Source organism: Psammomys obesus, unplaced genomic scaffold, assembly GCF_907164565.1.
Source record: "Psammomys obesus unplaced genomic scaffold, mPsaObe1.curated_primary_1811, whole genome shotgun sequence".
NCBI lineage: Eukaryota > Metazoa > Chordata > Mammalia > Rodentia > Muridae > Psammomys > Psammomys obesus.
The window spans coordinates 224,471-248,807 of NW_026590262.1; the positions used below are offsets into that span (position 1 = coordinate 224,471).

Genomic DNA, 24,337 nt, shown 5'->3' on the forward strand with positions numbered 1-24,337 from the left:
AATTGCGGAGCTAGTCAGCCATCTCTGTAAAATTACATAAAACTGTGTAAGTCTTAGCATTCTCAAAATTCCCCACAGTTTCTTCTGTTCATAGACTCAGAGGCTAATGGTTGGGGCTAATGTGATTGTGAAATTGCTTAGCATTTGTGATAGTTCAGAGTATCATTGAACATTTTAAAGGCCACCTACTGAACCACAGGTATTTTAATCTTCCATTTTCTGCTTCCAAATAAGATTTATCACTTCTAGAGTGGGATATTTACTTTGGAAGAGAAGGATTCCAATTTCTAAATGTAGTTTGAAGCAGGTACCTTGAAAAGATGAAGTTCTTCTTTTTCTCAAGCTGTATAGAACATGAGAAATCATTTTAATTCATCAGGAAGGAGTTTGTGGTTTGGGAAGAAGAGAAAAGTTGTTATAATGATGGAACTCTGAATTTTGTCTTCTCTCATGGTTAGGTCCCATTTGGAGAGGAAACTGAGTCATGATGATGATCTGGAGAGGCTGGAGAAACTTGTTTTCCCGATCATGGTGGACAGATTAAATGAGGGAAGAAAGTGGGACTCTCATGTTGTCCCAAGATACCATCTTGTTATTTTGTTTCTACATCATTACCTGGAGAGCAAACTGATGAATGTTAATGCAGTGGAAAGTTTCTTCCAAATGCAGGTAAATCTTTCTATTGGGAGACCAGCTGGATGAAGCTAAAGACAAGTAGTTATTTTGCTTCTATATATTTTCCTGAACAATTTCTTCTTTTCCTTCAACTGTGCATATAACTGCCCTAACTGAGTTTCATATGAAACAATATATTGTATATTGTATTTATGAACTCAGTCTGGAACTTAATAGAGCTTTCCAGAAAATATGAAAATTTTATGTATACAACATACTTTCAATGACTTCATAATTTTATCCTCATCTGCTCCATTTTGAAGGCCCTTTCCAAAAGTACCTTCTTCATACCACTTGGCTCAACTCCTGCTCAATCCACCAGTATAGTCCATGCCAGTTCTTCCCACTCTCACAAACTTACTTGTCTCTTATAAGAATGAACTCATCTGTATCCCCTTGATCTCCTTCGACTGTCTTATTGCTCTAGCAAGGACTTCCAGCACTACGGAACCCGCTACAGAGGGCCTCTGAAAGCCAGAAGAAAACAGGAAACAACCTTGAAACCTGCCACAGAGGGCCTCTGAAAGCTTCTGCAGTATAGACTGTCAAAGCAGATGCTGAGCCTGATGGCCAACTGATGGGCAGAGTGAACGGAATTTTATGTAAGAAGTGGGAAATAGTAAGAGCTGGAGGGAACGGGAACTCCACAAGCAGAGCAACAGAACAAGATAATTTGAACACAGGGAACTTCCCAGAGACTCATACTCCAACCAAGGACTATTTGTGGAGATGACCTGGAACCCCTGCACAGGTGTAGCCCATGGCAGTTCAGTGTCCAAGTGGGTTCCATAGTAATGGGAAGAGGGACTGCCTCTGACATAATCTGATTGGCCTGCTCGTTGATCACTTCCCCCTGAGGGGGGAGCAGCCTTACCAGGCCACAGTAGAGGACAATGCAGCCACTTTTGATGAGAACTGATAGACTAAGATCAGAAAGAAGGAGAGGAGGACCTCCCCTATCAGTGGACTTGGGGAGTGGCATGCATGCAGAAAGGGGAGGGAGGGTGGGATCGGCAGGGGAGGAGGGAGGGGCTCATGGGGGGATACAAAATGAATAAAGTGTAATTAATAAAAAAATAAAAGATTTAAAAAAAAAAAGAATGAACTCATGTGGTTTCCATGGCATTTCACAGCACTTCCCTGATTTACTGTTTAATTCTGGTGTAAGTGCTTAGGTTAAACTCATTAACTACTGCATTAAGTCAAGTCACAAAACTCTTGGATATTTGGAGACAGAATTACAAAACGAGGATATATTTTCCTGGATTGTAAGATATAAAGAGAAACATGGTCTAGCTGTGCATAGAGAAAAATGATTACAGCTTTTCATAACTAACAAATATGTGTTTTGCAGGGCTCATCAAAACTGAGTAAAATAACCACAGCATCATCATGGAAACATTTAGGTAAGTCTCAGTTCAGTGTACATTTTATTTCTAGTTCTGGCATCTAAATAAAGAATGTTCTTTTATTTTATTCTATTAAAAATCATTCTGTAACAAAAGTCAGAATCCTTTTAAGCTCTTGCATCAGGCCCCAGTATGAGTCAAGAATCGAAGGCAATGTGGGAAAAGTTGTCCTTTTATGTGTGAATAGAATTTGTCATCAGACAGGATTGTTTAGGGGGCACAGTTGGGTGTCTGTATAGAAACCTATACTCTACTTACTCTCGGTGGTATCTGCAATGTGTTAGTAGAGGGACAAGGAATGTCAGTCCTCATGGGTTTTCTATTACAACTCTATCACTATGGGGAAAGTAGGAGACTGAATCATCAACACCTATAACTGGGAACTAAATCAAACAGGATTTATAGGCATTTTATCTCCAGTGCCATAAAAAGGTATATTTTAGCTCATGCAAAGGGTTGAGGATGAGGAAAACAGAAGCTTTGGTAATATGTGGATGTTTTGTGCAGAAACAATTCTGTAATTATTGATGGTTTGAGAGAGTGTGACAGTTGGTTTTAAATGTCAACTTGCAAAAATATTAAAATAACCTGAACATGGAATCTCAATGGAAGAATTGTCTTAGTTGTCTTAATTGACATGGGAAAACCCACTACTAAAAATGTGGGTCTCCTCTTCTGGTGGTATTCCAGATATGTTAAATGGCATAACAGAAGGAAAATTATTTAATCTTTGCCCACTTGTCTTTTCCTATTGCCCCTGAATTAATTTACCCTGTTGCTACTGCTTCTGAATCCTTCACTGATATTAAAAAAAGGTTTTCTGGGCTTCCAATACAGAAAACCACTGACTCTCCAGGAACTCTATAAGTCTTAGGACTTAGGACTGCTAAGGCACCCAGCCTCTCAGATAGAAAAATGACCAACTTCTAGGTCTCTCTGGTATTACACAGCCATTGCTGGATGACTTTGATGGCTGAGGTACCCAGTCTTAATAAACAGACAACAAAACAGTTCTTGGCCTTTCAGGAGAAAGTCAGAGGCAGCTCGACAGAAAGTAGCATGGTTCTTTTAAAAAAATTAATTTTATTTATATATTTATTTATTACAGTTCATTCACTTTGTATCTCCACTTCAGCCCCTTCCTTTGTCTGCTACCAGTCCAACCCAGCTTCCCTCTATGTCCTTTCCCTAGTTCCTTGATAGGGGTGGACCTCCTCCCCTTCCATCTGACCTTAGCTTATCAGGTTTCATCAAGGCTGGCTGTATCATCTTCGTCTGTAGCCAGGGTGAGGTGATCAGAGAGCCTGCCACTGACTTCATGTCAGAGACATCCCCTGTACTACTTACTAGGGAACCCACTTGGAAGCAGAGCATCCAATGAGCTTCCTTTAAACAGGGAGTCTAGGTCCTCTTCATGCATGGTGCTTAATTGGAGTATAGATCTCTGCAGACCCTCCTGGGCCCAAGTATTTTGGCTCTGTGTTCTCCTTGTGGAGTTCCCATCCCCTACAGGTCTTTCTATCTCCATCCAAGATCTCAAGCTGTATTATAGAGCAACAGTAATAAAAACTGTATGTTTCAGGCATAGAAACAGACTGGTGGATCAATGGAATTGAATTAAGTACCCAGAAATAAACCCACACACCTATGGAAACTTAATTTTTGACCAAAAGAAAGCAAAAACCATACAATGGAAAAAAGACAGCATCTTCAACAAATGGTGCTGGTCTATCTGGATGTCTACATCAGGAAAAATGAAAATAGACCCATATTATCACCCTGCACAAAGTTAAAGTCCTAGTGGATCAAAGACCTCAACATAAAAACTGACACAGTAAACCTGTTAGAAGAAAAAGTGGGGAAGACCCTTGACTTCATTGGCACAGGAGACAACTTTCTGAACAGAACACCAATACCACAGGCTCTATGAGCAACAATCAATAAATGGGACCTCAGGAAACTGAAAAACTTCTGTAAAGCAAAGGACACTGTTGTCAGAACAAAACGACAGCCTACAGACTGGGAAAGGATCTTCACCAACCCTATATCTGACAGAGGGCTATTATCCAGAATATATAATGAACTGAAGAAGTTAAACACCAACAAACCAAGTAATACAATTAAAAAATGTGGTACAGAGCTAAAAAGAGAATTCCCAACAAAGGAATATGGAGTGGCAGAGAAATACTTAAAGAATTGTTCAATGTCCTTAGTCATTCCAGAAATGAAAATCCTCCAAGAAGTTTGCATAAAACCTTAACTGGAATTCCTGCACTGACTACTCTGTGACAGACTGTGATATGAAAGCATACACCAAACAAATGCTCGTCTATACAAGGTGCTTGAGGTCCCAGTTTTTTTGTTTTGTTTTGTTTTTGTTTTTTTTTTAATCACATCAACAGAATGAATGTAGGACAAAGGGACTCTTCAGGAGTGATCTAATTTAAACTAGGCATATACCCAAAAGAGGCTCAAGGACACAAAAAGGACATTTGCTCAACCATGTTTGTAGCAGCTTTATTTGTAATAGCCAGAAGCTGGAAACAACCCAGATGCCCCTCAACTGAAGAATGGATGCAGAAACTGTGGTACATCTATACAATGGAGCATTACTCAGCAATGAAAAATAAGGAAATCATGAAATTTGCAGGTAAATGATGGGACCTGGAAAGGATCATCCTGAGTGAGTTGTCCCAGAAGCAAAAAGACACGCATGGTATATACTCACTCATATAAACATACAACATAGAATAAACCCACTAAAATCTGTACATCTAAACAAACTAAGCAAAAGAGAGGACCCTAACTAAAATGTTCAATCCCCATCCTGAAAGGCAAAGAGGATGGACATCAGAAGAAAAAGAAAATAGGAAACAACCTCGGAACCTGCTACAGAGGGCCTCTGAAAGCCAGAAGAAAACAGGAAACAACCTTGGAACCTGCCACAGAGGGCCTCTGAAAGCCTCTGCCCTGCAGACTATCAAAACAGATGCTGAGCCTGATGGCCAACTGATGGGCAGAGTATATGGAATTTTATGTAAGAAGTGGGAAATAATAAGAGCTGGAGGGGACGGGAACTCCACAAGCAGAGCAACAGAACAAGATAATGTGAACAGAGGGTACTTCCCAGAGACTCATACTCCAACCAAGGACTATTCGTGGAGATAACCTAGAACCCCTGCACAGATGTAGCCCATGGCAGTTCAGTGTCCAAGTGGGTTACATAGTAATGGGAAGAGGGACTGCCTCTGACATAATCTGATTGGCCTGCTCTTTGATCACCTCCCCCTGAGTGGGGAGCAGCCTTACCAGGCCACAGTAGAGGACAATGCAGCCACTTTTGATGAGAACTGATAGACTAAGATCAGAAAGGAGAGGAGAACCTCCCCTATCAGTGGACTTGGGGAGTGGCATGCATGCAGAAAGGGGAGGGAGGGTGGGATCGGCAGGGGAGGAGGGAGGGGCTTATGGGGTGATACAAAATGAATAAAGTGTAATTAATAAAAAATTAAAAAAAGAAAAATCAACTACCAAGAAAAAGACAGCAGACTTGTGAAACAAACCTCGCTTCTCTAAAATGTTCACCTTCTACTTTTTTCTATGATTTTGTCCTCCATATACTATGCCCTGACTTTTGTTACCATTTGTTACTAAACTCAACAAAATTGGAATGATAACAAAATTTACACAAAGGCTTACCTGATGACTATAGATTTGTACGTTTTTAAGTAATACCACCTTAAACTCTTACTTTCTCTAAAGAGGTGCACAAAGGAAAATGTTTGTCCTTCTTCATGCTTTAGATGATTAATTTGGCAAGTCAACCAAATGTTTTCAAAAGTTGGAGCATGATAAAATATATTAGTGAAGTTATGGTGGCTAACTTTGAAAATCAACTTGACACAACCTAGCATAACCTGGGAAGAGTCTCAATGACAGAGTGTCTATGTTGAGTTACTCTGTGGACATGCCTGAGTGTGATTGCATTAATTTAATTGATGCAGAGAGACCCAGCCCAGTTTGGCAGTTCTATTCTGAGAAGGGGATCCTGAACTATGTAAGATTAGGGAAACTCAGCAAAAGCAAGCAAACAAGTAAACATGTGTGCATTAATTTCTCTGTGTTCTTGACTATGAAAATGATCGTAGTAGCTGTCTGAATCTTCTGCCTTTACTTACCTCATATGATGTACTGCAACCTGAAATTAGAAGTCTAAATAAACACTTTTATCTCCTAAGTTGCTTTTCTTCAAGACATTTATCACAGCCAAAAGAATGGAACTAGGCCAGAAATCACTATTAAACAATCTGAGGAAAATTGCACAAAAGTGGTTTTTACACATTTTTTTTATCAACAAAAGTTGTGTCATACATCATTGGTTAGAGATTTGCTAAGACATTTGCTTCCCATTGAAAATACTTGTTTGCGTCTTCATAGTGTCTGAAACCTGGGAATCAGGGTTTGCTAGTCTACTTATGGACTTCTAATCCACTACCTCTTCTTTTAGGCTCTTGCTGTTTGGGAAGCAGGTAAGCAAGATATTGGGAATTGTGATCCTGTTTGTAATGAAAGAATGGATTCTCTATTTCTCCTTGACTTCAAAGCTTTGGACTTTGACTTATATAAGAATTTAATTCCATGTCTCTTTTTAACAAGTTGATAAAAACATGGAATCTTTCCCAGATGATATATTACTAACATTTACTATTGGTTCAGAAAACATAGATATCAGACCTCAAGTACAAGCATTGCATTTTAGAGAAAGACCAAATATTTTAGTAATTATTTAACTGTGCACAGTGGAGACAGTCTATGTGTTCATCTTTAGTACTCATAGTACTCCTTGCTTGTGTCTTTCCCAATCCTCTTTTAGCCTTACCTATTTCTTCTTTAAGAAATCCTTTATCTTTGTTCTCACTACTCTACACTGAAACAAAGGCCAAGCTCTTTACTGCTTTATATAAAATTTAGGCCAATGGATTCCTATGATGGCTGCATCATAAAGTTTACTGTTCTGGAAAAGTCCTTTGTGATGGAACATCAGGAAACCTTTCAGCACCTTTTAGACATCAGCAACTATAACCTGTTTACTTCCAAGTTGAATTAACTCATCTAATGGGAATATATTAATATCAACGACGCATTGTCCACTAAATTACTTAGTCTAATTCTCCTCAAAACTTTAGGCACTGACTCCCAAATTTTAACTGCATTTTGAGAAAACAATTTCTAAAGTTATGATTACTTTTCTTTGCTTTGCTCCTTCTTATTTTTTAATTAGTTATATGTCAACATACCTCATTAAAATAGAGCATTTTTAGGGCAAGGATCACTTATTCAGCCTGGATATTTTATGCCAAAGGTATTGTCTGACTTACTGAAAACTCTTTTAGGAAAAAAAATAGACTTCTGCAGTTCAAGTTTGTCAGTGGCTTGTGTTTCTTGAATGTGGCATCTTGAGTTCCCTGTTACCATTTTTTTTTCTCTCAGATTTCAGAGACTATCCCTAACTTGTCAGAGGACAAACCCCTAAGAATCCAAAAAAGGATTAATGTGTCACAATTCAGAACCAGATATATCACAATGGCTTCTAGAGCTATGTCTGGGAAACATACACCCTTCACTAACAGAAAGCAGAGAAACTTTTGCAACACAGAAAGAAATGGCAACAACCTGATTTTATTTCCACAGTGTACAATGCTAGGTATTTACCAGAACAAATACCACCCTAGGCCCAAAAAACTAGCTGAAGCAGCTGATACACTGTGTTTCTTTTTATAACTCTCCTTTAGAGCATCATGCTCTACATATGTCCCAACCTATCAGGTCACATCAACTTAGGCCATGCCCAACATTGCATCATACAGTAGACAAATGGAGTATCATGCAGAATATTGGTTTTTTTTTAATAATGAAGTAGGCATTGAAGGAATTTGTCTGATTCTTTAGGAAAGCAATGGCACTGCCACATCTGCAAAATGAGCAGCTTCCTGCATTCCACAGTGGATAGCTAATCTGAAAAAAGCTGTGGAATTAGTAGGTATATGAATGAAATAAACAGTAAAGAACCAAATTAAATAACAGCTTCTTAAATGGTGATGAGTCTGCTAACTTGTGTAACATATTTACAAGAATAGTAGCTGTCCACTTTGGGAGATGGTAACAAAACAAGAGTGATGCGATATTTTATAAAGAACCCTTGAAATGCCAGTGTTTACTCAGTGTATAAGTCTATCTTGTACAGTACACTGTGTTAACCCTTCCGAACAGGCCAAATAAGGCTGAAGAATTCTTAATTTTTAAAAACATTGATTATAATTCAGGTTTTATTTATCAAGCATGAACTTCATGAAAAAAAAAATTATATTGTCTCTGTCAAGTCCTGACTGACAATAACCAACAAATGGGATGTACTGTACCCACATTACTCTCTACTATTGAATTTTTCATTTGCTGTTTTTTTTTTTTTTCTTTTGTTGGTTTTAAACTAAACGATACCCATTGGTGCTTGTTATAGAGGAATCAGAGCATGCACACTTGAAATGACTGCAATCTGGCCCTTTAAAGAAAAATATTTTCTAACATCTACATCTATAATTTTCACAAGAATATGCACAGATGGATATCCTGATCCATGTCTTATATTGAAAGTAGTTGCATTGTGGAACTTGATAAATGTCAAGTGTTCAGTTTGACTTTAAATCTGTATAATTAAAAAAAAAATCCATGCTAGCCTTACCAGGCCACAGAAGAAGACAATGCAGCCATTCCTAATGTGATATGATAGACTAAGATCAGAAGGAAGGAGAGGAGGACCTCCCCTATCAGTGGATGTGGGGAGGAGCATGCATGAAGAAAGGGAAGGTAGGGTGGGATCGGGAGGGGAGGAGGGAGGGGCTTATGGGGGGATACAAAATGAATAAAGTGTAATTAATAATAATAATAATAATAATAATAATAAAAGAAAAAAAATCCATGCTCTTACACTTAACTCATGTATGACAATAATTGAAATATGAGGCAGAGAAGAAAATAAGAAACCACAACCACACAACCACAGAGGGATGGTTGTTAGTATTCAGAATAACAGCACAATTTTCTGTACCGAGAGAGATAAAGGTTCTGGAGGACATATATAAATATAATGGTTAAAATAAGAACCTCGGGATTAGCTCAGTCTGTAGAGTATTTGCATAGCATGGATTGAAACTTTGGTTTCAATCTCCAGCCTCCCTCCCACTGAGATTGGTAGCTCAGGCAGGAAGCTCAGAAGTCCAGTGTCATATTCTCCTACATATGGAGTTGTAGACCAACATGGGTCCAGAGATCATGTCTCAGAAAACCAGTAGTCTCAGAAATTTTCTGCCACAAATTCAAGCCCAATATAATTTAAGATATTAAGGTCTCAAATTCATGCTTATTGAGAAGCACAAGTGAGGCTAGGATAAAGTCTCCACTTAACTCAGAGCATACTGTTGTTGACCAAGCTGATCCATTGATTTTTGTGTATGGCTCAGGGAAAGAATTATTGAAATGGAAATTCACATACTATGGTCCATGGTAATTAGACTGAAGATCCTGTAATTTATTTAATATATTTGTTTGGTGTTTATACAATACCATCTCTTGTTTGTAAAACTACTGGATACATTTTTGTTGTAAGACCATGAAACCTGATATGTTCCACCCACTTTAAAATTCAAATAATAAACAAGAAACCACAAAGTCATATATTTATATGCATCCTGTCCTGAAGAATCAGGCATCTGTAGGCTGGAGAAATGAAGAGATATAACCAACACCATCTTACCTTATACTGTAAAGCACTTTGCCATTTTTGGAAATCCGCAGCAACTTGTTGTCAGTGGTGACATCATGGAAATTGGCGCCTTTCTCATTGGCAAAGAACAAATCTGGTTTCCAAATGGAATCCAACATAGATGGATCCAAATCCAAAGAATCATCCGGGTACTCACTGTATGCCAACCGTGAATCATTCCACTGTTGTCTCAGAAAAATGTTCACTCGATAGTCCTACAGAAATATTATATAAAAGAGCCACTTATTGCCCACCCTGGATTAAGAAATTTATTTAATTTCTCTCTTCCCTTCTTTATGTTTTGATACAGTCCTTTTGTCTGGTCAAAAAGTTTCTGTACACGTTACTCAAAATAAAACATCCAGTTCTACCAGAGTTTGGGAGGGAAAGAAGGAAAAAGATTCAACCAAGTCAGAACACCAATTAAATAGGTTGACTTCCTTGATTTTTTTATGCTTGAATTATTAATTTTTGGTTGAAGTAATATTAATTCAAGATGATCTGTTTGTAAAATAAAAAAGGCAATGATGAGTACAGAAGTCAGTCTGTCATGGCAGATTACCAAATAAGCCCGATTCATTTTCTAAATCAGAAATGACATGATTTCTAAACATTTTTGCTTAGATGCTGTGTATAGAAGAAAACCCACCCTGCAATTTGAGAGTGAAAGTCTTATAAAAGCATTTTATAATAGACCGATATTCTTTAAATTTTAAAAACACTAAGGTACCTTATATGATAAAATGATTTATTCACAACTAATTGCTTTCAGAACACTTGGATATTTCATTGAATTCCTTCATTGTGTTATGTCTACGGTAGACACGTTGATTCTTCACTCAAATGAAAGTTGTTTATGTTTTTCCAATATGAAAACTTTCTGGCAAAGGTTTTCACCCGAGTGGGAGCCTCGGGTAAAGCCTTGTCATTCTCACTTGATCCAGGCATTTTCTTCTGTGCTAATGAATCATCTTGAAACTGTAACTACTTTCCTGGGGGCTTGTATTCTGACTTTTAGGTTCATGTAAGCATTGGTTAACTTGATGATCTAGACTCTGACTGAGGCATCATTGGGAGTCCCTAGTTCACCAGGACTGTTATTTCAGAGGTAATCTCTCTTGACACTTGTAGTTATTAAAGATGATAGATGTCTTCATTTGTTCTTTTCTTCTCTCACCTTTCATTAAACCCCTACTTGCTTCATCTCCACATCCTTGGCATCTAGATGTTTTGATTATTAATTTTCTTAAGTATTGATTAATCTATCTTTGTTTACTTGAAAACTTACTATTTTAGGTTCCTAAAATCTCACGATACCCCTATTCCTAACCAAATAGATAGGATTGTTCATTTTGACAGATACCATGGAAAACCACTAAAATATAGTATATTTTGAATAATTCTTTTATGGTCAAAAAAAAGTTTTAGAGATGAAGACATAACTAACCCATTAAAATTTCTATGGTCGTTTTTAAATTGCAGACTTCTGGTAACCAATCTCAGAGCAGTTTGAAGGTCATAGTTCTTGTGAAAGGTGTCTAATGTAGGCTGAAACAGGCTAAAATCAAATATTTCCTACCTATTGCAAATCAATGTTCAAACCCCAGATCTTTTGAAAAGCCTGCATTACTAGAAGTAATTAGGTAAGGTTATTAATTGTATATCATGAACATTCTAACTTCAAAAGGTTAGCAGGTAGCATTTATTTTGAATTTTTACACACCAAATCTTCAAGTCAGAGTGGGCGCCATTTTGTGGCTTAGTTCAACATGTACCCCAACCTGGTAGCTCACTGGCTATCCCAGTGAGTGAAGAAGTGAATGGTAAGATCTTAACATTCTTATTAATCATTTTTGGAATTGTCCAAAGAAACCAGAGAACTGTGATAAAAAAGAGATTATCAAGAGTTCAGTGTTTCTTTGTGAATGGTTGTTACTGAACCATTAGGGATCTGTATAAATATCAAGTAAGAAAGCCTGATTTGTCAAAATTAAAGAAGAGACTATTAAAAATGCAACAGCACGGTTGTCATATTTGTGTTGGTATATGTGAGATGCTCTTAAGTTTTCCCAAGGAAAGAAATGAGGTCTTTCTAGTTTATGATGGCCATTCCCTTCTTGTTTCTTAGAGTGAGAATCATTCTAGTTTCCTAGAGTGAGAATAAGAATTTTGTGGGGTTAGGGAGAGTCTATATGCTTTTTTTCAATTGTAAATAAGGAATAAGAAACTCTCCTTCACTAACCAAATCTTGAGATACTCTAATTCCAGGATACAGCTAGGCATAACAAAAGTGAAAGGGTTAAAATTGAGATTATTGAGAGACAGCAACCCCTTCAGTAGGAAGTATTTTAGGCTTCAAAATGCCATGAGCAGGCAAGCTAGAAATCAGTGAACAATAAAATCACAAATGTAGTATCCTTGCTATCTTCCTGAGCCCTTGAGAATAATTTAAACTTGCCTATTGTCCTACCCTAGGTGATATTAAACAAGTGGCAAGCTATATTAAAGTGATGTATTTTTAAGAAAAAATATCTCAACATGTATTTTTATACCAAACTTCTGTGAATGTTTCCCAGTGTTTCCTGGCTTTATATTTTGAATTTTATTACAAGAAAATTATAAAGAATTTATTTGTAATGTTAGAATTTTTATTGACTTATTTATTTACTTATTTTTTAATATTTATTTATTTATTACAATTTTTTTTCACTTTTTATCCCCACTTGTAGCACCCTCCTTTATCTCTTACTAGTCCTGCTCACCTTCCCTCTTCTCCCCCTATGCCCTTTCCTTAGTCTCCTGATAGGGGAGGACCTCCTCCCCTTCTATCTGACCCTAGAATAAGTAGAAAGGAAATATATTTGTATCCAGTATATGAAATAAAATATATGCCAGATTTTTTAAATTATAAGTAGATATTCTCTCGGATGGAGAGTCATTAAAGTTTATCCATAATTTTGTTTATGATGAAATACGTTATTCTAAGAAAGATAAGAACCCTTAAAATTATTTAAAAATAGACAGGGGCACCCAACGATATAGAGAAAGTAGATAGCCAAAGAAAAGTTTTGCATCCATTCCTGTGTAAATCTTCAGGTTTACTATAATTTTCAATGTATACTAAATATGTGGCACATGTAATATATTAATGTAACATTTCTGTTTATGTACACGTAAGTCATAATTTAATAATAAATAACACAAGTCGTAAGAGAGTAGTTATATGATTCTTTAGTCTTTCTTTAACTTTTATTTTGCTTCTAGGCTCAATAAAACATTAAAAGAAAAGTAAATATTGAGAAAGGTGTTTAAATGCAGACTATAGTCTCTTTTACATTGCCAGCATCCTCTAAGGACAAATTCTACTTCAAATAAATGCCATATTTTCTTGTACCAAAATGTTTCTACATTATTGACTCTCTGAGCATTTTATAAGGCAGTAAATACATCTATCTTATATATGTGCATATATTTCATTTTATAAAAAAATATATATAAATTTTATACTCTTTATTATGGTCTTAACACTGGTAATGTGAGTTCCTATAGTCTATACTAGTCTTTTATGTCAAATTTAGAAAATTTCAAGTTTCTTTTTCTGATAACTTCTAAAGCAATGCCTACTTCATAACCATTGTTTCCTCAAACTGAATTACTTTGCACTACTATACATAAATCTGAATTTGTACATAAAGATATGCACTTTATCTCATAAATGCACATATCAAACCTCATCATTACCTCTTACTGCTTGGTGTATGTGCAGATTTTAATCTAACTATAAAGACAACAAAGATGGCAATGTGTTTCCTTGATTCCCCATGATGCTTCTGTCAAAGTTTGGTTTTCAAACCTTCCCACACTGCCAAAACACTTTCATCATCTCAAAATTGTGTTAGTTTTAATGAGCAAGCTTGCATTTTAAATTCTGATGGCTTCATAATGAATGTGGACTTTAGTATTTCACTGTTAATTTAGGGAGCAAGTTCATAAACTTTATGGAAATGTATTGAGTATTCCTTAAGATGTCAGAAATAATAAACACAATAATATGCTATGGTCTGTCAGTTAACATCTTCTTGTGATGTGCTCACTCAGTGATTGAATTAAATGAAACTCTTATGATCTTTTAGTGGTTATAGAACAACAGGCATTCATAAAAACTTCTGTTCACCTTTTCTAAGTTGCACAGAAATGTAATTTCAGTGGCAAAGTAATTCCTTGTAACACAGCAGGAACTGGCAAATACATTCATGTTCATTTAACTATCCGTTGCATTAGTTAAATATGCCAAGATACAAAAATCTACTGTTGGGGCATGGGTAGAATATAGGTACATACAGAACTAACTCACACAGAATCCTCTGCCATCTCTCTAGGCATTCCTGTGAAACTGGGAGGAAAGCTCCTCATCTCCATTTTCTGATGCCCCACTTTGGGAGAGTGGTATACAGCTGGTACGAAATACCCTTGGCTGTTAATTTTGTTGCTAATATTTTCTATTTCTGACTCAACATTAAGAAAAAAGGGTGGTAAATATATTCCTTATCCTTTAAATTCAATGGTCACCAACAAATAAAGGAAAAGGGGAGAAAAACAAGGGAAAGGTTAGATAAACTGATGTTTCAAAAACAGAATATAACCTGTCTCACAGTATTTTCTCTTTCTATTCTCCTAAATCTTGAAGACCATACAAATTATATCTCCTGAATAATTATAGTACAGGGTCAAATTATATTTGCTGAATAATTGTAATACAAGATCAAATACCAACAAATCCATGTGTCTCTTAATGAACAAATATACTTATTATTGAGCAACATACAATTATGATGATCCACAAAACTCATTTATTCCTAAAGGAAACAACAATATGCTGTCCTGGGAGTACAAATTTAGACAAGTTGCATTAGGTAAGCTCCCAGGCAAAGATGCAGTCTTCGTGGAAGGCAGGACATTTTTATAATACAGCAATTCTGACACTCTTAATGAAACAGCATTTATTTAAATACTAATATCTTAAATCTGTGGCTGGCAAATTTGACCTAGTCTATTTTTGCAAGTAAAGTTTTATTGTAGTGAACTCACATCCATTTAATCACTATTAGTATGGCTGTTTTCATGGCCAAAGAGCAAGTTTGAGTAGGCATGAGAGAGACTATCTGGCTCCCAAGGTCTAAAGTACTTACTGTCTGTCCCTTTGCAGGAAGCATTTGCCAATCCATACCCAACTTGGCATGAGAATTTCTTCTTGGACATAAACATGATAAGTATTTTTGTAAATTTTTTAAGTATTTTTGTAAATTTTTAAAGTTTCATATCAAAGCCATATGAAAATGATATGTGTGTGTGTGTTTCAAAACAAAAAGAAGCTTGTCATTGCATCGAAAGCTAATAAGTGAAATAAAAGAAGCACATTATGCAATACTCTTTTAAACATGCAATTTGATCTATCTTACACAGCAGATAGACAGGCTGTTGACATTACCTTTGAGCAATAGTTTCCTTCTTTCATAGGAAACCTGACAAAGGACACTTAGTAGCCAAGAAGCACGTAAGCAGCCCATTTACTAAACAGCTCTGTAAGTCTTAAAGACTGAGGAAAATTGGGTATTCATAACTTTTGTTTTCATCTCCTTAAACGTTTACCTTCTTGTATTAATGAACACTGAAAAGGTGAATATTTACGTTTTGGATTGAGCATAAAATGCAATGAGGAGAATTAATCAAAGCAACTTAGGAGTATAATTAATGCAATCAGCATTAGGTCGTGCAAATATGGTCATTGAATGCCATCGTGTAAAGCTGGTGACAGTGGGCTACTGGAAACGTTGTGCCTTTTTTAAATGTAAAAGCAAAATAAGAAGAGACACAAACTGAGTGCCAAGCCTAGAGTTGCGTTATTCTTTTCATGCTTAGTGTTTCTTCTGAGTCTATTGAAACTAATTTATTTACATAAATTCTTAATTTACTGCACATCCTGCAAAAATCTTATTTCAAGATGATGTTGTTTCAGAGTAATGTTAAAATGGGTTCTAGATAAAATTACATTTTACTTTTTGCAAATAAAACTGAGTAGTAAATGTAAATTAATTTTCCTACTTTCAAAAAACGCCACAAAGTACATGATCTTAGAAGCCTAAAGGAGAAAATCCACTAAAACATTTTTTTCCTTCTCAGTGATAGCATGAATTCATTTTTTACCTCTTGAGATTTTGTAGGATTCAGCTACTAGAATCCTTAGTCAGATTCAACTACTACTTCAATTTAGTCTCATCCAATAATATGGCTATATGATTTAATAAGCATATAAACTAGAAGCAAACAACTGACTAAGATCTTTAAATAAATCATATGGATACCGAGGAAATATTTCACCCCAAATGTAATCTCCATACTGTAATCTAGAGCTAATGAGGTCTGACTAATGATCTAATAGTCTGGACCACTGGAAACACTGCCATTTCACTGATAAGCTATTTTAGCATACTGTATATTGTATAGTACCTGAATCTACTTCAAATATGTGAAAGATGTTCACATTACATATCTTTAAAGAGTATTTTATTAGGTTTATGTTTTCAATGCTGTTAATTTTGTATAATTACTGTGAGATTGATATTACTTTCTATTACAAAGACAATTATATGTGCATGTATGATCTGTGGTGCTCTTCTGAATCTCTCCCTTTTGTAATATAAATGTACAACAGACAGGTTTGATGATGTCCCCACTTTCATAATAAGTAAAAGACTGGCAATAAACATCATATGTCAAACTTTTAAAAATGCATACTTAAGAAACATTGAAAATGTACGTATTTTCATACTTCTGAAATCACACCGTGTTTATTGATGCTCATTCTACCAAATCTCATGAAAATTATATGTTGACAAAATTGCTCTAAGGTAGTAGGTAAAAGATCATTGGGTTTAAACTGGAGCTCCTTGACAAATGACTTTCTGAAATGGAGGCGTGTAAATGTCTGTTTTTAGAGGATGTCGACATTAGAGATTGGCACTCAGTAAATGTCACATAAATATGCAATAATGCTGTGATCACATATCCCATTCCTTCACACGATGGCTTCAATGCTCAGTCCCACTCACCATTGTAGTTTCTGCTATTGACCCAAAGCTGTTGATAAATATGTTGCAGGTAACATTTACAGGAGACCCTGTAAGTTGAACAATAGAAAATTTGACAGGTTGTGTTCATGGCATACTGGAGTCACGTTTTTCTCTTGCCAGTGGCACTGTAGCACTTACCATGGTGGTTTCTGTGACTGATCCAAAACTGTTGATAAAAATATTGCAAGTAACGTTTACTGGAGGACCTGCAGAATGCAATAAAAATGTTGCAATAGACATTGAAGCAACATTACAGCTCCATAAATATATGTGGTTAGAGGTGTAAACAAAATAAAAATGATGATGAGACTGCAAAAAAAAAATTACTAAGATATACATGATAACTTCAGACTAGTATTTTGAATAATGCAATTAAACAATGGTAACATTCCTTCAAAGAGTTTTGATTTTGGAAAATATATGCTAAGATTATTTATTTGAATTTGTCATTAGTTTACGTCACAAAAGCCATTTGTTTGACTGCATTTCTTAAATCTTTGGATCGTCAATATTTTAGGAATTGCCAATGGTAATGAAATAATCTGGGTCATAGGATCAGCATAGAGCTGAACTGCGAATTCCGGATGAAACTGGATCATATCTCTTTAAATTATGGTGTTATTTTGATTCTTATAATGCCTCTGAATTGACTCCTTATCTTCAAGATACACTCTGACTCTTGGTGCATAAAACAGTGTACAAAAATACAAAATAAAATAAATCAACTCATATTAATATATAAACACAGGCAGAAATACCACTTAATATTTATACTGTTGACAGAGTAAATCTCATGTGAAGCAAAGTACATTTTCAGCATATTTTGATCAAAATAAGATCTACTCTTCTTTCCAGAAATGGAGGATTAGACTGACACCAGCCTTCTTTTCGTTGTGCCATTTGCCAACAGGTAAATCACTCTGTGATGATTCCCTCCTTTACGTTTTTCTAGGGACTATGTTCATTGCCCCCATGGATATTTCCCCCAATTCTTTCTGAGGTAGGAAAACCCTGTTGCAACACACTCACTATTTTCCTCTACAAAAATCCATTCTCTTTACTTGGCAAATTCTCATCAGATGAGTGCAGGCAACACACTCTTTGGCTCTGTACCTAACTAGCTAGCAATCTCTGAATGAAGGAGTTTGGCACAAGGCCTCAAAGGATGGTAGGAAAAAAAATGAGTCTTTCTCTTCCTTGACTCTACAATTCTATTACAAGTCTATTTTCTGCTAGTAAGAAATAAATTTGACAACATAGACAGAAGTCATGAGAATTTGCATGTGTTTGCTTTTTTTTCTCTTTCCACAAAGAAATACTCATTTTAGATTAGCTTAGATAAATTTTATCAAATTTTTAAAATCAAAATAGAAAATGAATTATGAGAGGATAGGACTTTTTAAAAAAGGGTAAAGCCATTTCAAAATACTCATCAAATTCACTTTATACTATTATAACATTTTAAAGAAGAAACTTGAAACTTTAAACCTTTGTTGTCAAAGTGTTATAAATTCTCTATTTTTTGATTCTACCCAGTTGTCTTGGGAACATTCAGAATATTTTGCCATATTATAATTGTTTTGCCTGCTAACTGAAGGTGCAGGTATATTTTTGGAATCTAAAATACTTTTTAGGCTGTCATATCCTAAACATCACCAAGCTTAGAGGACTGGGGAGATACCTTTTTAGGTAAAGTGCTTTCCTGTAAGCCCTGTAAGTTCAATACCCAGAAACCATGCTTGTAACCCTAGCACCAAGAAAATGGATATAAGCAAAACCCTGGAAATCCCTGACTAGCTAGCTCTGCCTACTTTGTGAGTTGCATGCCATTAAGAGGCACTGTTTCAGCAAAAGTGGATGGTACTTGAGGAACAACATCCAAGCTCATCCTTTGTCCTCAAGATTCAAACGCAAACACATGCACGTGTACCTACATGCATGAAAACTTACACATACATTGTTTGCCTTAATCCTCCTAAGAGGCTTTAAAAAAACTCCTCTAGAAAATACTTGGTATTTCTTGATAATTAGCATCTGACCTCTTCAGTCCTGAGCATTTCGTTTGAAGTGAATTCCCATTTACACACAGAAACTTGGAAAGAAAACCCTTGGCAAAATGAGCTCTCCTAAAATCAAGGGATTAACATATATGTGTAGTAAGAACTAAAACAATCAACCTCACTGTGTGTCAGTGAGCACTGTGTGCCATCCCTCAGAGACTAGGTCCTATTCTGTCTTGCATTTCACTGAGAAGACAGAAGTATAAAATTAGACAACTGTCGTGTTTAATTGTAAATGTCAACTTGACACAATCTAGAATCCCCATGGGAATAGAATCTTAGTGAAACCCTGAGATGGACCTGTGAGCATGTCTGTGAGGAATTTTCTTGAATGCATTAAGTGATGTGGAAGACACACGCTACATGTAGGTGGTATCTTCTGATAGCAATCCTGATGAAAGGATATGGAGGAAGGAATTCCTTCTGCTTACTTGACCTTCATTCCTGCTTACCAGTTTATCTAGACAAGTGGTTCTCAAACTTCCTAATGCTGCGACTATTTAATACAGTTCCTCATGTTGTGGTGAAGCCCAACTATGAAATTAATATTTTACTACTCCACAACTATAATTTTCTGTTGTTATGAATTATTATGTAAATATATGATATGCAGGATATCTGATATGCTAAAGCCAAGGGCATCTCAACTCACTGTTCCTTCATTTATATGGGGGCCTGCTTCTTCAAACTCCCAAGATGGACTGAAGAAAAGAGGCTCTCAGAAATAATCCAGGTCTTTAGTGCCAGTTTGAGACACTTGAAGCACCCAGCTTCATGGACTGAAGAACTACTTGAATTTCAGCCCCTCTTGTATGAGATAATAGTTGCTGGACTATTATTCCAGCTATATAGTGTTGCCAAGTTACTAAATTCTCTTACTATATATTCATTTTACTATTCCTATTCCTTTACAGAGTCCAAACTGATAATTATATTGATTTTTGCAAGATCATAGCATTAATAACTAATAAAAACTGGCTAATACTAGGGATTCTTCTCTTAACAACATGAGCAAAAGTTTTAAAGCCAATGGAAAACTGTCCAAATTGTCTTTACTCCTGAAGATAAGAAGGTCCTAAGATCAGGTTGTCCAAAGGTGTGTAAGTTTATTAATGGGTCTTCTAATTGATTTGATTGATCTACCAGCCAATTTCTTATTTTATTAATTGCAGTCTATTCAGCTGTAGCCCCTCTGTTGTCCCTTCCCAAATCTACCCTTCCCTTCCTCATCTCCTCACATGCCCCTCTCCAAGTCCACTGATAGGGGAGGTCCTCCTCCACTTCAGTCTGACCTTAGCCTATCCGGTCTCACCAGGACTGGCTGCATTATTTTCCTCTGCGGTCTGATAAGGCTGCTCCCCTCCTCAGGGGGAGGTGATCAAAGAGCCAGCCACTGAGTTCATGTCAGAGATAGACCTTGTTTCCATTACTAGGGAACCGACTTGGAGACTGCATTGCCATTGGCTACATCTGTGCAGGGGTTCTAGGTTATAGCCATGCATATAATTGCTTGGAGTATCAGTCTCAGAAAGAAACCCTGGGCCCAAATTGTTTTTGTTCTGTTGCTCTCCTTGTGGAATTCCTGTCCCTTCCATGTCTTTCTACCTCTCCTTTCTTTCATAAGATTCCCTGCACTGTGCCCAAAGTTTGGTTATGAGCCTCAGCATCTACTGAGGTATACTGCTGGGTAGAGACTTTCAGAGGCCCTCTAGGTAGGCTCCCGTCCTGCTCCTTTTTTCTCCTTCTTCCGATGTCTGTCCCGTTTGCCTTTCTGAGTGAGGATTTTTCATCTTACCCAGGGTCCTCCTTCTTGCTTAGCTTCATTAGGTGTACAGATTATAGTATGTTTATCCTATATTATGTTTCTAATATTCATGTATAAGTGAGTATATACGTGTGTGTCTTTCTGCTTCTGGGATACCTTACTCAAGATGATCTTTTCTATTTCCAAATATTTCCTGAAAAATTCATAACTTCCTTGATTTAATATCTAAGTAGTATTCCATCATGTAAATGTACCACAATTTCTATATCCATTCCTCAGTTGAGGGACATTTGGGTTGTTTCCAGATTCTAGTCATTACAAATAAAGCTACTACAAACATGGTTGAACAAATCTCCTTGTTGTATACCTGAGCATATTTTGGATATATGCCTAGGAGTGCTATAGCTGGATCTTGAGGAAACACTGTTCCTAATTGTCTCAGAAAGCGCCAGACTGTTTTCCAAAGTGGTTGTGCAATTTTACATTCCCACCAGCAATGGAAGAGGGGTTCCCCTTTCTCCACATCCTCTCCAGCATGTATAGTCACTTGAGTTTTTTATCTTAGCCATCCTAATGGGTGTAAGTTGGAATCTCAGGGTTGTTTTGATTTGCATTTCCCTGATGATTAAATATGTTGAGCATTTGTTTAAGTGTTTCTCTGGCATTCGATATTCCTCTATTGAGGATTTTCTGTTTAGCTCTGTAACCCATTTTTAATTGGCTTACTTGATTTGTTGCTTTTTTATTTCTTCAGTTCTTTATTTATTCTAAATATTAGCCCTCTGTCAGATATAGGGTTGTTAAAGATGTTTTCCTAATATGCAGGCTGTCATTTTGCTCTGAAGACAGTGTCCTTTGCTTTACAGAAGCTTTTCATTTTCATTTGGTCCCATTTATTGATTGTTGCTCATAGAGCCTGTGGTGTTGGTGTTCTGTTCAGGAAGTTGTCTCCTGTGCCAATGAGGTCACTTCCCCACTTTTTCTTCTAACAGATTTTGTGTGTCTGGTTTTATGTTGAGGTCTTTGATCAACTTGTACTTAAGTGTGGTACAGGGTGATGAATATGTATCTATTTGCATTTTTCTACATGTAGATATCCACTCTGTCCAGCACTATTTGTTGAAGATGCTGTTTTACTGTTTTATGGTTTTGGTGTATTTGTCAAAAATCAAGTACCCGTAGTTGTGTGGATTTATTTCTGGGTCTTCTATTAAATTCCATTGGTCCACCATTCTGTTTCTATTTCACTATCATGCAGTTTTTATTACTAATGCTCTGTAGCACAGCTTGATATCAGGGATGAAGACATCTCCAGAAGATCTGTTGTTATACAGTACTGCTTCAACAATTCTGTTTTTTGTTTGTTTGTTTTTTCATATGGAATTGAGAATTGTTCTTTCAAATTCTGTAAATAATTGTGTTGGTATTTTGATGGGAATTTCATTGAATCTGAAGATTGGTTTTGGCAGTATGACCATTTTCACCATGTTACTCATCCATATTTATGAGCATGGGAGATCTTTCCATCTTCTGATACCTTCTTCTATTTCTTTCTTCAGAGACTTGATTTTTTTTTTTTTCAAACAGGTCTTTCACTTGCTTGGTTAGTCACACCAAGGTACTATATGTTATTAGTGGCTATTGTAAAGGGTGTTGTTTTCCTAATTTCTCGCTCAGCCCTTTTGTCTTTAGTATACAGGAGAGCTACTGATTTTTTAGAGTAAATTTTGAATCCAGCCATTTTGCTGAAGGTGTTTATTAGCTGTAGGAATTTTCTGGTTGAATTTTGGAGGTCATTCATATATGCTACCATATCATCTGCAGATAGTGATACTTTGACTTCTTCCTTTCTGATTTTTATCCCCTTGATCTCCTGTGGTTGTCTTATTGCTCTAGCTGGGACTTTAAGTAATATATTGAAGAGATACAGAGAGAGTGGGTAGCTTTGCCTTGTCCTTGATTTCAGTGGGATTGATTTAAGTTTCTCTCCATTGAGTTTGAAATTGGCTATAGGCTTGCTGTATATTGTCTTTATTATGTTTAGGTATGTGCCTTGTATCCTTGATCCCTCCTGGACTTTAAACATGAATGGGTGTTGGATTCTGTTCAAATGCTTTTTCAGCATCTAAGGAGATGATCGTGTTTTTTTTTTTTTTTTCTCATTCAGTTTGTTTATATGGTGGATTTTCAAATACTGAACCAACCCTGCATGCCTGGGTGAAGCCTCCCTGGTGATGGGGAATGATATATTTTATATGTACTTTGATTCAGTTTGCAAGTATTTTATTGAGTATATTTGCATCAATGTTTGTAACAGAGATAGATCTGAAGTTCTCTTTAATGGGGAGTCTTTGTGGGGTTTCGGTATCAAGGTGATTGTGGCTTCACAGAATGAGTCTGGTAATGTTCCTTCTGTTTCTATTTTGTAGAGTAGTTTAAAGAGAATTGGAGTTAGCTCCTCTTTGAAGGTCTGGTAGAATTCTGCGCTTGAAACCATCTGGCCCTGGGCTTTTTGTGGAAGAAAGACTTTTTATTATTGCTTCTGTTTTTTTTTGGGGGGGGGGGAGATATAGGACTATTCACTCTATTTACCTGATATTGATTTAATTTTGTTAAATAGAATTTATCAAGAAAATTGTCCATTTCATTTAGATTTTCTTTTTTTTTATTTTATTTTTCTTTTTAGTTACATTTTGTTAACTCTGTGTCCCAGCTGTATCCCGCTCCCTCATTCCCTCCCCAACCCCACAGTCCCTCCCTGGTCTCCTCCCTGCCCCTTTCCAAGTCCACTGATAGGGGAGGACCTCCTCCCCTTTCATCTGACCCTGTTTTATCAGGTATCTTCAGGGCTGGCTGCAAAGTCCTCCTCTGTGGCCTAACAGACTGCTCCTCCCCTGGGGGGGGGTGTCAAACAGCCTGCCCCTGAGATCCTGTTAGAAATAGTCTGTGTTCCCCTTACTTTGGAAAACTACTTGGTTACTGAGCTACCACAGGCCACATCCGAGCAGAAGTTCTAGGTTATATCCATAGATGGTCCTTGGTTGAGTGTCAGTCTCAGAAAAGACCCTGTGCCCAGATATATTTGGTCCTTGTAGAGCTCCTATCCTTTCCATATCATACTAACTTCCCTTCTTTCATATGATTCCCTGCACTCTGCCAAGGGTTTGGTTATGAGTCTTAGTGTCTGCTTTGAAACACTGCTAGGTAGAGTCTTTCAGATGCCTTTTGTGGTAGACTCCTGTCATAAGTTCAATGCACATCCCATTTGTCTTTCTAAATGAGGATTAATCATCTTCGCCTGTGTCCACTTTCTTGATTATCTTCTTTAGGTGTGTAGATTTCATTATGTTTATCATGTCTTGTAGGTCTATATAAGCGAGTATATACCAAGTTTGTCTTTCTCCTTCTGGGATACTTCACTCAGAATGATCTTTTCTAGATCCCACCACTTGCCTGCAAATTTCATGATTTCCTCCTTA

The 24,337-nt window shown here is 36.6% G+C and overlaps 1 protein-coding gene across 1 annotated transcript in view; it reads right to left on the reverse strand.

The window, feature by feature from the left end:
• The window catches only part of Glra2 (glycine receptor alpha 2), a 246,604-nt gene that overhangs the window by 163,149 nt on the left and 59,118 nt on the right, over positions 1-24,337 (reverse strand). The window contains exons 4-5 of the mRNA XM_055606743.1: positions 17,172-17,239; positions 9,895-10,118 (exon numbers count right to left, since the gene is read on the reverse strand). Of these exons, the coding sequence (XP_055462718.1) occupies positions 9,895-10,118; positions 17,172-17,239 (292 nt within the window). The remainder of the gene's footprint in view (positions 1-9,894; positions 10,119-17,171; positions 17,240-24,337) is intronic.